Below are 17371 nucleotides of genomic sequence, written 5' to 3'. Positions count from 1 at the left end.
CTTGTTTTAGTATTAAATGAGATAACCTACAGAAAGCAAAAAACACTACTTCTGACATGACAAATGCTAAATTAATGCTAGCTATTATTGTTCAGTTATCCACAACATTTTTGAAATGCCTACCAATATACTCTATTAGGCAACAACCAGATGACCTATTTGTCAACTCTGCCCCCACCTTGTTACATACAACCCAACCCCAAATTCCAAATACAAAGAAACTAGAGCATTCTCGCAGAGCAGTAAAGAAAGGAATCCACATTACCATGTCTTGTATTTATTTAAGTTTGTATTTAAACTCGTTAGTTAACATGCAGTCTAATATTATTTCCAGGTGTACAATGTCGTGATTCAAGACTTCGATGCAAGCCCCGTTGCTCATCATAACAAGTACAAGTCCCTAACAAGTCCCATAACAAGTCCTTAATCCTCTTCACCTCTTTCATCTCCCACCCCACCTCTCTGCTGGTTACCATCAGTTTGTTCTCTACAGTAAAGAGTCTGTTTCTTGGTTGGCCTCTCTCTCTCTCTTCTTCCCTCTGCTCATTAGTTTTGTTTCTTAAATTCCACATATCAGTGAAATCATATGGTATTTCCCTTTCTCTGACTTATTTTACTTGGCATAATACTCTCTAGCTCCAGCAGCATCCCTTGTAAATAGCTGTAAATCTTTTTTATGGCTGAGTTATATTCCATTACACACACACACACACACACACACACACACACACACACAGACACACACACACCACCTCTTTATGCAGTTGATGGACACATGTGCTGTTTCCATAATTTACCATAATTTAGCTATTACAGATAATGCCACTGTAAACATCAGGGTGCAGGTACCCCTTTGAATTAGTCTCACTGAGCCTCTTAGTCAACCAGTAAATGGAGGCTGACATCCAAATCATTAAATATTTCAGAGTTAAGAGGGGCAATTGGGTGGTTCAATCCATTCAGCATCTGCCTTCAGTCAGGTCATGATCTGGGGGTCCTGGGATTAAGCACAGCGTGGGGCTCCCTGCTCAGCAGGGAGTCTGCTTCTGCCTCTCCCTCTGCCTGCTGCTCTCCCTGCTCATGCTCTCTCTCTCTCTCTCTCAAATGAATAAATAATATCTTAAAAAATACTTCAGAGTTAAGAATAAAGCTAGCAAATTTTTATAAAGCCATTTCATCGTCTTCAAAATGGCCTCGATGGTTATTTTCAAACTTAGAATTCTCAGATGGCTTGGCATTTTATACTGGATTTTATACTGGCATAGGAAGAGGCAGCCCTTGGTGCCCAGCCCTGAAGCCCTGAATACATTCCTACACCTGTTAAGTCTAGCTTTATAGGAGGTACTTCACCTGCATTCATGCTGACATTTCAGCCGACATGTCCAAGGTCCAACCACATACCTTATACGAAGTCACCCTTGAGCTTATAGGTGCCCACTGCAGTAATGATATCTGCTCTTAGGAGGGTGCACTGAGGGAAGAGACCCATATAGATATTAAAAAAGAGTTTGAGTAGGAATTCCAGATCTCAACAAACAGTAAGACCTGATCTAAGACATGGCTGGGGACTATAAGGGGACCCTCTCCTTAACTATATGATGTCCATGGCTACAAAAAAGGAATTGACTGGAGAAATCCTGTTTAGATTTTTTTAAAGGGTGGAGCCTAGGGAAGATACCTTTCTGGCTTGAGTCTAAATGCAGATTCAGGGCTTTGGTGCCAAACCATTGGGGTTCTGACTCTACTTCTGTTCTTTAGCAATTAAGTAATCTCGGGCAAGTTATATAGCCTCTACGCCTTGGTTTCTTTGTGAAATAAGAATGATAAACATTTACTTCATAGTATTTGAGAATGAAGGAATGAGTTAATGCACACAAAGCTGTTCAAAAAGTAGCTAGGAGAGAGTATGCATTGCATAAATATTAGCAGTTAGCTATTATTATTACTATTATTAGAAGGAAGAGTAATAGTGATATTGTTAGAGTGGTAGTAACAATAAGGTGCAAGTTCTGAAATAAAATGCAGTAAATCCTAAAAATAAGCTGCAATCGGGAATTTATTTTGTCTTGTTTTGTTTGGAATAAGGGTCACTTAGATACCATTTATTTTGCTCCAATAGAAGCCCTTACTCTGGGTAAGTAATTAAGGTTTGAATTTCTGATTCTGGCCACATCACAGATTGAACTAACCTAGATCCAATTCCCATTACAAAACAGAAATACTGAATATGAATCTAAGAAAGAGAGCAACAACAGGTACACAGCTCTGCAGGAAAAATAAGTGGAGGATGGACTGTCAGATGTGAGAAGTGAAAAAGGAAATTTAGCTGGTAGTGTGAGCCAAGCAAAATGATGCATGTCTGAAAAGAGGCAGGTGAAATGCTCTAGCAACAGAGAGAACCTCTACAAAGCCTGAAGTCACACGATGGTCGGGTATGCCATTTCTAAACCTGAATGCATCCGTAACAGTAACACAGTCCCAAAATATGTAAAGACAAGGATGACAGAGCTAAAAAGAGAAATAGACAATTCCATAATCATAGTGGAAGATTTTAACATACCTCACATAGTCACTTACGGAACAACATTAAGATGATTGTAAAAATTAAGAAAAATAGAAACAGTAACTATAAAGGAAACAGGTTCTCAACAAAACTGCAACTAGTTCCAATCCTCTTGATGATGTTATCCGAACAAAACATCAAGTTTAGAAAATATTTGAATCTAATGAATAAGCTTAACCAATTGACATTTAGAGAACACTTCACTCAAAGAGTTATTCTTGTGAGCACACGGGAGATTACACTTGGTATCATGAAATATTTGGAATTGAATGGCAGTGCATACTGGATTCTTTAAATTTTTATGGGGTGCAATGACAGGACTGTCTTTCATGACAATTTAAATTTTAAATGCACGTATTATAAAAGAAGAAATGTAGCATATTAGTAGTCTTTGCATTTCACTAAAGAAAGTAGATTTTTTAAAAGGAGGAGAATGTGAAAACAAATTGGAAAGAAAAGTTTGGAATCAATGCAGAAATTAACCAAAACAGCAACATTGGCAGAGGGATCACAAAAATTTTCAGCAAAAATAAAGCTGATTCCAGAAAAAAAGAAATAACAGGAAGGAAACACTTGAAATAATTGACAGAAACATTAAAATCATAACTGAAAACAGGCTATCATCAGAAATAAAACTGATATTTAAAAATTATAGTAGAGTACTATGGATAATTTTATGACAAAGTATTAGAAAACCCTATTAAAAGAGAATTTTTAAGAACAATGTTAAATGTCCAAACTGACTAAAGAATATAATATCTAAAGAATCTATACACAGAAAATTATAAAGTACTCATGAAAGAAATTGAGGAAGACACAAAAAAATGGAAAAATGTTCCATGCTCCTGGATTGGAAGAATAAATATTGTGAAAATGTCTATGCTACCTAAAGCAATCTACACATTTAATGCAATCCCTATCAAAATACCATCCATTTTTTTCAAAGAAATGGAACAAATAATCCTAAAATTTATATGGAACCAGAAAAGACCTCGAATAGCCAAAGGAATATTGAAGAACAAAGCCAAAGTTGGTGGCATCACAATTCCGGACTTCAAGCTCTATTACAAAGCTGTCATCATCAAGACAGCATGGTACTGGCACAAAAACAGACACATAGATCAGTGGAACAGAATAGAGAGCCCAGAAATCGACCCTCAACTCTATGGTCAACTAATCTTCGACAAAGCAGGAAAGAATGTCCAATGGAAAAAAGACAGCCTCTTCAATAAATGGTGCTGGGAAAATTGGACAGCCACATGCAGAAAAATGAAATTGGACCACTTCCTTACACCACACACGAAAATAGACTCCAAATGGATGAAGGACCTCAATGTGAGAAAGGAATCCATCAAAATCCTTGAGGAGAACGCAGGCAGCAACCTCTTCGACCTCAGCCGCAGCAACATCTTCCTAGGAACAACGGCAAAGGCAAGGGAAGCAAGGGCAAAAATGAACTATTGGGATTTCATCAAGATCAAAAGCTTTTGCACAGCAAAGGAAACAGTTAACAAAACCAAAAGACAGCTGACAGAATGGGAGAAGATATTTGCAAACGACATATCAGATAAAGGGCTAGTATCCAAAATCTATAAGGAACTTAGCAAACTCAACACCCAAAGAACAAACAATCCAATCAAGAAATGGGCAGAGGACATGAACAGACATTTCTGCAAAGAAGACATCCAGATGGCCAACAGACACATGAAAAAGTGCTCCATGTCACTCGGCATCAGGGAAATACAAATCAAAACCACAATGAGATATCACCTCACACCAGTCAGAATGGCTAAAATTAACAAGTCAGGAAATGATAGATGCTGGAGAGGATGTGGAGAAAGGGGAACCCTCCTCCACTGTTGGTGGGAATGCAAGCTGGTCCAACCACTCTGGAAAACAGCATGGAGGTTCCTCAAAATGTTGAAAATAGAACTACCCTATGACCCAGCAATTGCACTACTGGGTATTTACCCTAAAGATACAAACATAGTGATCCGAAGGGGCACGTGTACCCGAATGTTTATAGCAGCAATGTCTACAATAGCCAGACTATGGAAAGAACCTAGATGTCCATCAACAGATGAATGGATCAAGAAGATGTGGTATATATACACAATGGAATACTATGCAGCCATCAAAAGAAATGAAATCTTGCCATTTGCGACGACGTGGATGGAACTAGAGCGTATCATGCTTAGTGAAATAAGTCAATCGGAGAAAGACAACTATCATATGATCTCCCTGATATGAGGACATGGAGAAGCAACATGGGGGGGTAGGGGGATAGGAGAAGAATAAATGAAACAAGATGGGATTGGGAGGGAGACAAACCATAAATGACTCTTAATCTCACAAAACAAACTGGGGGTTGCTGGGGGGAGGTGGGATTGGGAGAGGGGGAGCGGGCTATGGACATTGGGGAGGGGAGGCGAACCATAAGAGACTATGGACTCTGAAAAACAACCTGAGGGTTTTGAAGGGTCAGGGGTGGGAGGTTGGGGGAACAGGTGGTGGGTGATGGGGAGGGCACGTTTTGCATGGAGCACTGGGTGTTGTGCAAAAAGAATGAATACTGTTACGCTGAAAAAATTAATAAAAAGGGAAAAAAAATAAAAAAAAAATAAAAAATGAAAAAAAAAAAAAAAAAAGAATATATAGGAAACTTGAATAAACCGAAGTCCACTAAGTAGCTTGAATTGGTAGTAAGTAACATACTCTTCACCCCCTGACCCCTAGTCACCTTATGACTTCTGGTAGGGTGCTTTCAATTTGACGTAATAGTGGTTCTATCATGTGAAATATATTCAGCAGAGCAAGGGTATAAGAGAATTAATGTAGATTCCTGAAACCTCCCCTTTTTCATTCTTGGGGAAAAACTGGTGCTATCTGTAACTTATGCAAAGTGAAGGAGCCACAGGTTTGGAGGAACCGAGCTTCCATCTTCTTTTATGTTATGAGAAGAGTAGGAGGCACATCTCGAGAAATAGCAGCTGCCCATAGGTAAGTAACCTCACATTCTATTTCCTATAATGTTGTAAGATTTCTGTACCATTGCAGTGCAATGAGTCTGACCAAAGCTTACTATGATTCTTTCAGATAATCTCCACATCCCTGATCATGTTTCCAAATCTGGACAAGGAATCTGAGAAAACTGAAATAAGCCATTCACAGAAAGACAAAATATTACATGACCTCACTGGTACGTGGAATCTAAAATAGTCAAATGCCTAGAAACACAGAGTAGCATGGTGGTTTGCAGGGACTAGTGGGACAATGTATTTATACAGTATCAAGTTTTAGATCTTAAAATATAGATAATTTTTTAATGTGTCATATATACCTCAGACCAAAAAAAAAACAAAACAAAAAAAAAAAACAAAAACTAAAGATGTGAAGAACTAAAAAGAAAACAGAGAATAAAGAGAAATAGAAACTCATTTATACCAGTGAGAGTGTAAATTTTCTCAAACTCCCTACAAAGCAATTTAACAATAGGAAGAAGTTGAAAATGCCCATTTTTCATAGAAGTTCTGGTATTAGATATATAACCTATGACATCATTTTTAAAAGTGCTGATTATGACCCATTAAAAGATTGCTAGTTCAATTTAGTGGGTCTTTATCCACTTTAGTTTATTAGAACAGAACACAAAATGCCAGAGTAAATTTTATTCATCATATACATCTATCTGTGTGTATGTGCACTTGTGTATATGCATGTGAATATAGAAAAGGTAAAGGTAAGTATCTTTCCATACACAGGTTTGTGTGCTTGTGTGCAGGTCATGAGTCCCAAGATAAAATGTATTTCCTTCTGTGAATTACAGTCCAAAAAGTTTAAACACAATTTTCCTGGAGAAACACCCCCATATAAGCACAGTGAGACATTTACAGGAATGTTCACGGAAACATTTTTCCTAACCATGAGTAATGGTAAATCATTAGAAGTCCTTCAATTAAAAACGGGTAAATAATTCACTGTACTCTTATATAACAAAACACTACAACAGTCAAAATAAATGAACTAGCTCCTCATGAATCACTACGCAAAATTTCACAATATACTATTGGACACAAAAATCAAGTTGAAAAATTTACATCTGTAAAATTTATGCAATAGAAAAACAAAATAATATTATATACCTTTAGAGATACATGGAGGGAAGGTATAGAAACATACATGGTAAGGATAAGGATACACACAATGCTGCAGGATCCTAATTACCTCTAGCCTGGTTATCTTTATATGGTTAAGGAGAGCAGATTATGATTGGAATAATGAGGAATCAGCTGTAAGTACAAAATTATATTTCTTTCCAAAAGAGGGATATGAAACAAATCTGATGATATTGCATTGGTATACCTGAGTGTTTGCAATGTCTCAAAAGTAATTTCTTAATCAAATTAGGTGAACTGGCTTAAGGAAATATTCTGTGCCAAGAGGAGTATTACAAGTAATTATAACCATAGCATCTGTATTTAAATGAACTAATAATGCAAAAGAAAAACTGGTATCTCCCCAAACACATTCAACATATGCCCACAGTTGTTACTGGTGTATCAAGATGGAATAACTTTAAATTGAACATAAAAAAAAAATAAGATATTGGAAAGAACTTCTCAACTGCGAAGTTCAGACGTTAGAGATTTAGAAACAGATGGTGATCCACTAAATTTCAGACTCGTACACGTTCTCTTAGCTAGAGGTCATTTAAAATGACCAGCTTTTTCCTGAGGTTCTTCATATATTTGTGTGATGCTCACTGCAGAAATATTTAAGTAGTGATAAAAGTGCTAAGAATGGGAAAACAGCTTCAACTCACATTGTCAGCTGTGGTTTTTGCCAAATACTTAACTTTCCTTAGGCCAAAATGTTTGCCACATGAATGATTCCAGTTACAACTGCAGACTATTCAAAAGTGGTTCCAAGGGCCATGAAAATCATACTTCAGCAGAAATTGGCATGTTTCAAACCACCACTGAATGTCAGGGCCAAAGGTTCTTTTTAAATTAACTATTAGTATTTTTACACAAATTCTATACCTAGGATATACAGGATATATATACAGGATATGAGGAAAATGAGCACACTCATAAATTGGTTTTCACATCCTATGACAAGCTCACTAAGAAAGTGGAAACATGTGCCCCCATACCAGCATTTAACCATGAATACTCTATTTAAAAAATGTAAAATGTAATTAATTATTTATCAGAAGATCACCCAGACTAATTAGACTAGCATTCTGCTAAATAGTTATATAAACTCAAGTGATCAGTTGAGCTCCTTGGTATACCTTGTGGTGGCTCAACTTTGAAGGGGACCCCAGCGAGTCAAATCCCTACATAATGTACTCCCCTTGCGTGCGTGGGCAGGATCTGAGACTTACCTCCAGCCAACAGAATATGACAAAGGTGATGGGACAGTCACTCTGGGCTTATGTAAGACTTATGTATCTTAGCAGCTGGTAGCAAGAGCTTCTCCTACTGGCTTAAAGGAATAAGGTTCCACATTGTAAGGTGCTTCAGGGGTGAGGGGGGTATGAGTAGACTTGTAGAAGGACCATTTGGGGAGGAACTGTAGTGTCAAGTAGGAACAGAGGGCCCTGACTGACAGCTAGTCACCAATGCAGACCTCCATCCTACAACCACAAGGAATTCGGCCCCAGATCCAAAGAGCTTGGGCAAGGATTCTGAGTTCCAGAAAGGAACACAGCCCTGCCCACATGTGACTGCAATCTTGTGAGACGATGAGAAAAAGAACAGGTTGAGCTGTGCCGAGACTTCTGATCCACCAGACTGTGAGATCTGAAATATATACTATGCTAAGCAAGTTTGGGTAATCTGTTATGTAGTGACAGAAAACTAAAACAATTTGTCAACTGTGAAAATTTTGGATTGTCAGAAGTTCCCAATTTTAAGTGTGCATCAGACTTACCCAAGACATTTTTTTCCCTTTTTAAACAAATACACAATTCTGTACCTCAAAGCAATTGCTTGATCAGAATTTTGAGAGATGGGGCTGAGATATATTAATTTTTTAAAGATTTCCAGGTGATCCTGATGACACAGATCTGATCCTTAAGATCCTTTCTAGTTATAAATATGTTTACGAATGGCATTTGGCATCCAAAGGTTGATATGCTTACTTCCTCTCATTTTCTTGTATAGTAAATCACACATGATATTTGCTGTAGCTACAGAGACCAATTTTTAAAACATGGGAACAGCTGTGCTTGATAAATATATCTATCTTTGGCCATCTTCCAAGCCAATATGTCATCAACCAGTGTGTGGACATTTACTTTCCTTCTTAAAAGAGAGAAAGAGGAACAGAAAGAGAGAGAGAGAGAGAGAGGCATAGATAAACAACACACATTTTAAATGACCTACACATATAAAGTGACTATGAATGAGGCTTGTTTGGGGTGGGGTTGGGAAGAGGCACACCTTATTACTTTCTTTCCTCTCATTGTTTCTAAAACCAGAACTTCCCCTTCCATCCCAGCTCCTGCTGGACAAAAATTTCGTATTTCCTATTGCCTATTTTTTGTACCCATACCTAGCAAAGCTTTGTTGCTCACCATCATCAAACTATAATGAGAGAGGGAAATACAGGTAAGGAGAGGAGAAACTAAACCTTGGAGAACTCTGAGCTATAAATTAAAGTTCGATCTTACTTGTATTTTAAAAGTAATGGCCCCATGGAATAAAGACAATTGAGTTTTTCCTCCCTCTATTCACTTCTAATTTATATTGTCCCAAGTCAAGGTACTGTGAAGAAAAGTTGTAGAAGCTGAGGGTCTAGAAGAATTGATTTTTGGTTTTTGTCTTCAAAAAGAGCAGTAACAGGAACAGAGCATCAGATAGTAGCTTAGAAGCCCATGTGCCTCAGTTTTGATCCTTGGTTTAATGTGTTAACCTCTATACCTCTGGTTCAAGGCCCTATGGTTGCTGAGTTTCTAAGGGCAACTATAAATCCTGAATAAGTGGTTCATTCTGGGTTGCCCTCTTTTCAAACGAGGTCAAACTACTTTCTTGACAGATTTCCTTTAAACTGAAAAAAATGAATGAGTGAATGAATGAATGAATGAACAGACCCCTTTCTCCTCTTCTTCTAATCATCCCCATGCAGAATTTGTAAAATCCATTAATCATGTACTGGGTTTGAATGAGTTTTCAGGACTTCAGAAAGCAACCTGCCAAAGGTTTAAGCAGACTTTTCCTTTTATTAATGCAACAATGAACCAACAACGTTGAAAAAGGAGAAGCAAATATTTTGCAATCTCATCTTCAAAGTCAAAGAATTCTGAGAGACTTATTTTTTTTTTTCCTGCTTTTAAATTTCAGGTCACTGGGTCTGGGTTCGGGAACCCTTACATAGCACATGTTTCTAACAGTGTCGTGGTACTACAGTCTGTTCTCCTCTCTCATTCCAGCACCACCCCTCACCCCCATCCCAAGTCCCATTATGTTCTGTTGAAGCTGCCTTTGGAACAAAGATTGACCTTTAATACACACTTGTGTGCATCCCAATAAATAATATATTTTATTGTGTTTCAATTAGTCTCTTACTCTCAAAAACTCTAATAATAATTTCAAATGTGGCCTCCTCACATTTCAAATTCTTTTTTTTTTTTTTTTTCCATTTTATTTATTTTTTCAGCGTAACAGTATTCATTCTTTTTGCACAACACCCAGTGCTCCATGCAAAACGTGCCCTCCCCATTACCCACCACCTGTTCCCCCAACCTCCCACCCCTGACCCTTCAAAACCCTCAGGTTGTTTTTCAGAGTCCATAGTCTCTTATGGTTTGCCTCCCCTCCCCAATGTCCATGGGGCTGTGCCACTTGGCACTTTGATCACCTATTACTTGTGGTTTTCTTTTCTTTTCTTTTATATTTATGTTTAATCTGAATCTCTGCTGACTAAACTTCTTTTCTAACTATGAAATGCACTCTAATATCTCTCCCCAGGATACTGTCTCTTACCATTGAACTAATTATAGGAACAGTGGATATGATATCTCTTCTTTTATAATAAACCCAACCAACCGTGCCATATTCTTATTGCCATTAGAACATTTAATTCCCTTGATGATAGCTTTAATTGTTGCTAAGAACAGTATTTTTTCCAGGGCTCTTCACTTTCGTCACAAACAATAAGATATGTTTATTTCCCTTTTCAAGAGCAACTTCTTCCCCACGGGGGAGAAAAAAAAGTTACTTCGAAACCACATAAAATGTACTGAGAGTTCATTCTTAGGAGTGGAGAACAATATGCTAAATTGAGACGTGAAATTTGGAGTATACAACCACCTACACTAGATACGAGTTTTCCACTCACATTTCAGGGTCCCCTCAGCCACACTGAAAATAAGTACTTTCTAAAAAAAAAAAAAAAAGACAAAATTTCTCCCCTTTGCAATTGCATGTAACTGATCTAATTGACACATTTTAAATCCCTGAGAGTGCAATGCAGACTTGTCTCCCTTAACATGTGCTCATGCAAATGATGAACACTGGTAGGAGGAATGTTTCTAAAGAAGACCACATTTGCATCTAACTGATTCAAGCATCATATTTGATGTGGCTACATGGAAGGTATTCTTGCATAAAGTAGGGACTTTTTAGAAACCTTGATCAATTTTTTTTTGCCCATTTCCTGCAGCATAATATCAATCTGCTTTTCAGAAACCAAACAAAACAAAATATGCATATGTTATAAACCCATCAGCATCAAAATCACAGGATATGGGGAAAGCAGGAAATATGCCAACATCTCATTGGTCAATTTGGTTGCTTACTTTCAGGAACCTCAGTCTACCATGTACAAATCTGGAAATTGAATTAGACCAGTGATGAGGAACCATTTTTTGTCAGCACTGACTCAGGGCAGAAATGTGCATGGGCTTGTATTTGGAAGAAATTGTGTATATCTATACCTATACCTACACAGACATCTATACGCACCTGTACCGATTTCTACAGCTATCTAAATTTATATTGGTATCTTTAGGAAATGTAACATCTATAACTGTGATGGATAGTTATTTTATCATTTCTAAATTCCTGAAGACCTTTTTAGCAAAGAAAAATTCAGAAAATGTATTAGTAGTCTTTGAAATAACCTCTAGGAATAATAATAATTAGAGAAGGGTTTAAGGTAGGGGACCTAATTTCATATTAGAGTTTAGCCACACAAATAGGATTTTTAAAATTCTGATTAAGAAATTGGTAAGCAGGTGGAGAAATGTTGCTTCTACCATTTCAGCTCCTACTACTCTTGGCCTCATACACTTCATTGCAGCAATATTGACCTTCGCTCTGTTTTTGTAACATACAAACTAATATCTGCCTCAGGATCTTTGCATTCTCCTCTTTCAGGAACTCTGAACCAATACCGCTGAATAGCTCATTTGTTCATTCTTCTCTTTACTCAGTGTAGAATTGCTATCTCTAAGAGAAATCCCTACCTTCTTATATATGTCACCCTTGTTTATAACAGTGCCCTATTTTATTTTCTCATAGTACTCATCACTAACTAAAATAAAGATTAATTGTCTGTTTCTGTTCAAGAATGTAAATTTTTAAAGGACAGATATTTCGTCTTATTCACATCTCCAGCACAGAGCAGGTGCTCATTAGATTTTGGCTGAATGAAGAAATATGTTATTTTCTTGTCCTTCAGATGATGTCTTAGACCAAATTGTAAGACAAGGTAAGTCATTAGTTGCTCATCACTGAAATATGTGTTTCTAAAATGATAAGTGATAATGTTAATAACAACTAGCATTATACTTAGCATATTTGCTATCACACTGATTTCCCCATTGAAAGTGGTATTGTAGCCAACTCTACTTTGAGGATGAGTTCTTGCCATGTCATTCCGATTTCAGATCAGCTCCAGGATTTTGACGGGAAAGCTATTTTTAACATCCCAGATTGGAAATGCCCACACTGCACGGTTTTTCCAGGAATACAGACCAGCCTCAATATCCCTTAACAATGGATTTCTAATCTCATTCTTAGGGTTCTTATATTTGTGAAAGCAAGCTAACATCAAATAATGCAAGAAAAAATTAAGCCTGCTTTTTGTTAGAGGAATAAATCTCAAAAAAAAAAAAAAAAAAACATGTTTTCATGAAAAAAAATAGCCAGTTTATAGTAGAGTGGCCAGGGTTAGTAATACTTAGAACAGTACTCGGAGACTCTGAATTTCTCACCTCACACAGTTTCCTGGCCATTTAGACAATTCACTTCATATTTGAGCTCAGAAATAATATTTCTGCTTCAGTGGAGGCATAAATAGAAAGCTAATTATGGACCTCTCAGAAAATCAGAGTCAGAACATTACCAAGCCTATTGTTTGAAAAAACTATTAAAGAATAATTGCCATACAATATTGTATTAGTTTCAGGTGTAAGCTATGGTGAATCGATATTCATATACATTATAAAATGGTCACCACAGTAAGTCTAGCTGCCCCATCATCACAAGTTGTTACAATATTAGTGACTATATTCACTCTGTACATTACATCCCCATGATGTATTTTAATACTTAGTTGGTTTTATTTTTTGCTCTGTTATAATATGTACATCTAAAACATGACACTAAAGTGTTACTCTGTGTTACAGAAAAGATATTAAGATTTTCTCTTATTTACATTAAACAAGTGAGCACCTTTAAAAAACAAACCAAAATAAAAGATAAAGAATATAAATTACTTATAAATATATATTATATATTTATATTTTATATTTTATAAAAATGTATTTCTATACTTTATAAAAACAAACACAAAGGGGCGCCTGGGTGGCTCAGTGGGTTAAAGCCTCTGCTTTCGGCTCAGGTCATGATCCCAGGGTCCTGGGATGGAGCCCCGCATCAGGCTCTCTGCTTGGCAGGGAGCCTGCTTCCTCCTCTCTCTCTGCCTGCCTCTCTGCCTACTTGTGATCTGTCTGTCAAATAAATAAATAAAATCTTCAAAAAAACAAACAAACACATAAATAAATAAAACATAACATAAAACAAACCAAATTATTCCTTTTTGACATTCCCTTAGCCAGAGGAGACACTGTGTTCTCTTCCAAATGACCAAGACCCCTTTCAGGGGTTACACTCTGTGAAGACATCCTCTGATTAGAAATACCAGCTCTGGCTGGAATCACAGGGGCAGTGGAGAAGGACAGCGGAGGACGGGGGTCCAGACTTGGGCAGGGGATTCCTGCAGCTTCTGGCCAGCTGCCCTCAGACCCTTGCTGCCTTTTGCTATCCTTGGGTGGACAGGATTGGTTGGAGGTGCTATGGGAGCTGTCCACCTGCCCAGGACTTTAGGGTGGGTTCAGAGGGCTATGACAGGCCAATACTCCAGGAACACCTTTTTTTTTTCCAACTTCAAAGATTTTATTAACATGAGTTTTTTTTTTTTAAGATTTTATTTATTTATTTGACAGATAGAGATCACAAGTAGGCAGAGAGGCAGGCAGAGAGAGGAGGAAGCAGGCTCTCCACGGAGCAGAGAGCCCGATGTAGGGCTTGATCCCAGACCCTGGGATCATGACCCGAGCCGAAGGCAGAGGCTTTCACCCACTGAGCCACCCAGGAGCCCCTTACATGAGTTTTTGTAAACAAGCATCCTGGGGCACCTGGGTGGCTCAGTGGGTGAAAGCCTCTGCCTTCAGCTCAGGTCGTGATCCCAGGGTCCTAGGATCCAGCCTCACATCAGGCTCCCTGCTCAAAGGGAATCTGCTTCTCCCTCTCCTCCCCACCTCTGTTCTCTCTCTCTCTCAAATAAATAAAATCTTAAAAACAAACAAATAAATAAAAACAGGCATCTATACCAGTGTGGGGGTGAAGATAGAAGAAGAGGAGGAGAAGGGAGGAGAGAGGAGGGTGGGGCAGGGTAGTGGGGAAGGAATTCTGCTCTGTTGGTAATAAAGCTCTGGGCTCATCCCATCACGGATTTCACTGTCCCCCAGAGACACATGGTCCTTAAAAATCTTGTCCCACTTCTTCAGGATGATCTTGTTTTAATGGGTACCAGTTGGGTTGTGACCAGCTTCTTAAGATCCCCGATGGTGCCATCGGTGTTACATTTAGCATGGGCCTTCTCACCTAGGTAGTTGTTGCAAACAACCTCCATCATCCTGTCTAGAGCTTGAAACACCTGGAACCTGTGGCTGCCACAAGCTCCTCCTTCAAGGGCCAAGCCCAGGTCAGAGTGGACTCCAAGGGCTAGAAGCAGACTTTTAATCCAATTCACCTACTTTATCCACCCCGTATTCCCATCTGACAACCATCAGTCTGTGCTTTGTAAATATGAGTCTGTTTTATTTTGTGTTTGCTTTGTTTTTAAATATCACATATAAATGAACTTCTACAATATTTGTCTTTCTTTGACTTATTTCACTCAGCATGATAGATTCTAGGCCTACCCATGTTGTCACACATAGCAAGATTTCATTCTTTTTTTTTTTTTATGACGATTCTTCCATTATACCACACCTTCTTTATCAATTCAACTATCCGTGAACACTGAGACGGCTTCCATTTCTTGGCTCTTGTAAATAATGCTGTAATGAACATAGAAGTACTTTTATCTTTTCAAATTTGTGTTTTTATTTTCTTTGGATACTTAGTAGAATTTCTGGATCATATTGGCCGTTCTATTTATTTTTTGTAAATATTTATTTATTTATTTGAGAGCGAGAAAGAGTGCAAGTGAATGAGGAAGGGCAGAAGAAGAAGTAGCCTCAAGAAGAAGAAGAAGTAGCCTCAAGCAGGCTCCTCCCTCAGTGTGGAGCCGGACACTGGGCTTAATCCTAGGACCTGGAGATCATCACCTGAGCTGAAACCAAGATTTGGCCCCTTTACCAACTGAGCCACCCAGGCACCCCTGGTAGTTCTATTTTTATTTTTTTAAGAAACTTCCATAGTGTTTTCCATAATGGCTGCACCAATTTACATTCCATCCAACAGTGCACCAGGGTTTCCTTTCCTCCACATTCTGGCCAATACTTGTCATTTCTTGTCTTTTTCATACATTACTAGCCATTCTAACAGATGTAAAGTGATACCTTATTGTGGTTTTGATTTGCATGTCCCTGATAATTAGGGAAATGCATGTAGCTATTTTCATGTAGCTGTTGGCTCTCTGTACATCTTTCTTTGGAAAATGTCTATTCAGATCCTTTGCCCATTTTTTTTAACCAAATTGTTTCTTTTTTTGACATTCAGTTGTATTCAAGCATACTCCTAAAAGAAAAAAAAAATAACACCAGTAGCAAAAACAAAGACCCTGATTATATATATTATTTAATGGAGTTGTGCATGATTTGTTGTCTTGCTAAAGGCCTATTTTGTAGTCAAGTCATCCAAGTGAATTATAGTGGTAGGAACTATACCCTTCTGAAATAATCAATTTAACTTCAGGCAAAATGTTGGGATCAAATTCAAAATATATAGGTGTGGGTAACAATTCTCATGACTAATCACCTAATTAATACATTTTGCCTTTGTTACCAAGCATATTTAAATGCTGATTAAGTCAGATGTACTGACTGGCCATTAAATGTATCACTGATGAGATTTTAATAATAATAACTAAAACTGAAATCTTATTCTACAGGTTAAAGATTTTTTTTTTTTTTGACAAAGAGAGAGAGTTCACAAATAGGCAGAGCAGCACGCAGAGAGAGGGCGTGAAGCAGGCTCCCTGCTGAACAGAGAGCGGAATGCAGGCCTTAATCCCAGGACCCTGAGATCATGACCTGAGCCGAAGGCAGAGGCTTAACCCACTGAGCCACCCAGGCACCCCTTATTCTACAGGTGAAATAACCATCACACACCTACAATTTCAGCAGTTTATCAACTACCTGTGTGAAGGTAATCTTCCTTTTTTTCTCCCCCCAAATCAATTTTTACTGAATTCCGGAGTTGTGAAGTAACTTACCCAACATCAGATTTAAAAAGTGGTAGACTGGGTCTCCAACCTGGATTCTGGTTCTTTATTCTTTTTCTCCCCCCAAATCAGTTTTTACTGAATTCCGGAGTTGTGAAGTAACTTACCCAACATCAGGTTTAAAAAGTGGTAGACTGGGTCTCCAACCTGGATTCTGGTCCTTTAAGTAAGTTTCCAAACTTACTTCTAAGATAAGCATCCCTCTTTCAAAGGAAAGTTGAAGCACAAGTTCAACATATAACAGAGATAAATACACACCCACTACTATCAGTTATGAAAGACGCCAGACGGCACGCCTGGCCCTTCAACTCCTTCCTCCACTGAAGCGATTGAAGGGGCTCTGAAGAAAACACTTAACGCATTGCATGGTTTGAAATCCACTGATGCGTATACAGATAGAGGCTGAAAGCTTGCAAATGATAATGACCAAGTCATCAGTATTGGTTATGGACTCTTTGCATTCATTCTATGTTCATTAACTATGGCTTTCTTTTTTTTTTTTTTTAATTATTTTATTTTATTTTATTTATTTGTCAGAGAGAAGGAGAGAGAGAGAGAGCACACAGGCAGGCAGAGGTGGAGAGAGAAGCAGGCTCCCTGCCGAGCAAGGAGACCATGCGGGACTCGATCCCAGGACCCTGGGATCATGACCCGAGCCGAAGGCAGCAGCTTAACCCACTGAGCCACCCAGGCGTCCCAAACTATGGCTTTCTTAAGTGTAAGTTGACGGGTTCTTTTCTCTCTGTTTCACCAGATACTTCAACACTCAGTCATCATCCAGGCCTCTGTAAGGCATGGCCTCTGCACATCTCCAATGTCACAGCAACTAGAATGCAGTACTTC

At 38.2% G+C, this 17371-nt stretch overlaps 2 protein-coding genes across 5 annotated transcripts in view; both read right to left on the bottom strand.

Moving 5' to 3' along the window:
- Positions 1-17371, bottom strand: part of LRRC4C (leucine rich repeat containing 4C) — a 1220402-nt gene that overhangs the window by 491856 nt on the left and 711175 nt on the right. The window lies entirely within an intron of this gene.
- On the bottom strand, positions 14403-14713 carry LOC123948669 (ubiquitin-like protein 5). Its single transcript, XM_046015855.1, is given in 2 exon segments — positions 14403-14614; positions 14617-14713. Coding segments are annotated over 2 exon segments (309 nt in total).

The sequence above is a fragment of the Meles meles genome, chromosome 8 (assembly GCF_922984935.1).
Source record: "Meles meles chromosome 8, mMelMel3.1 paternal haplotype, whole genome shotgun sequence".
Classification (NCBI taxonomy): domain Eukaryota; kingdom Metazoa; phylum Chordata; class Mammalia; order Carnivora; family Mustelidae; genus Meles; species Meles meles.
The sequence above is the reverse complement of the archived record's forward strand: the minus strand, read 5'-3'. Positions and strand labels throughout refer to the sequence as shown.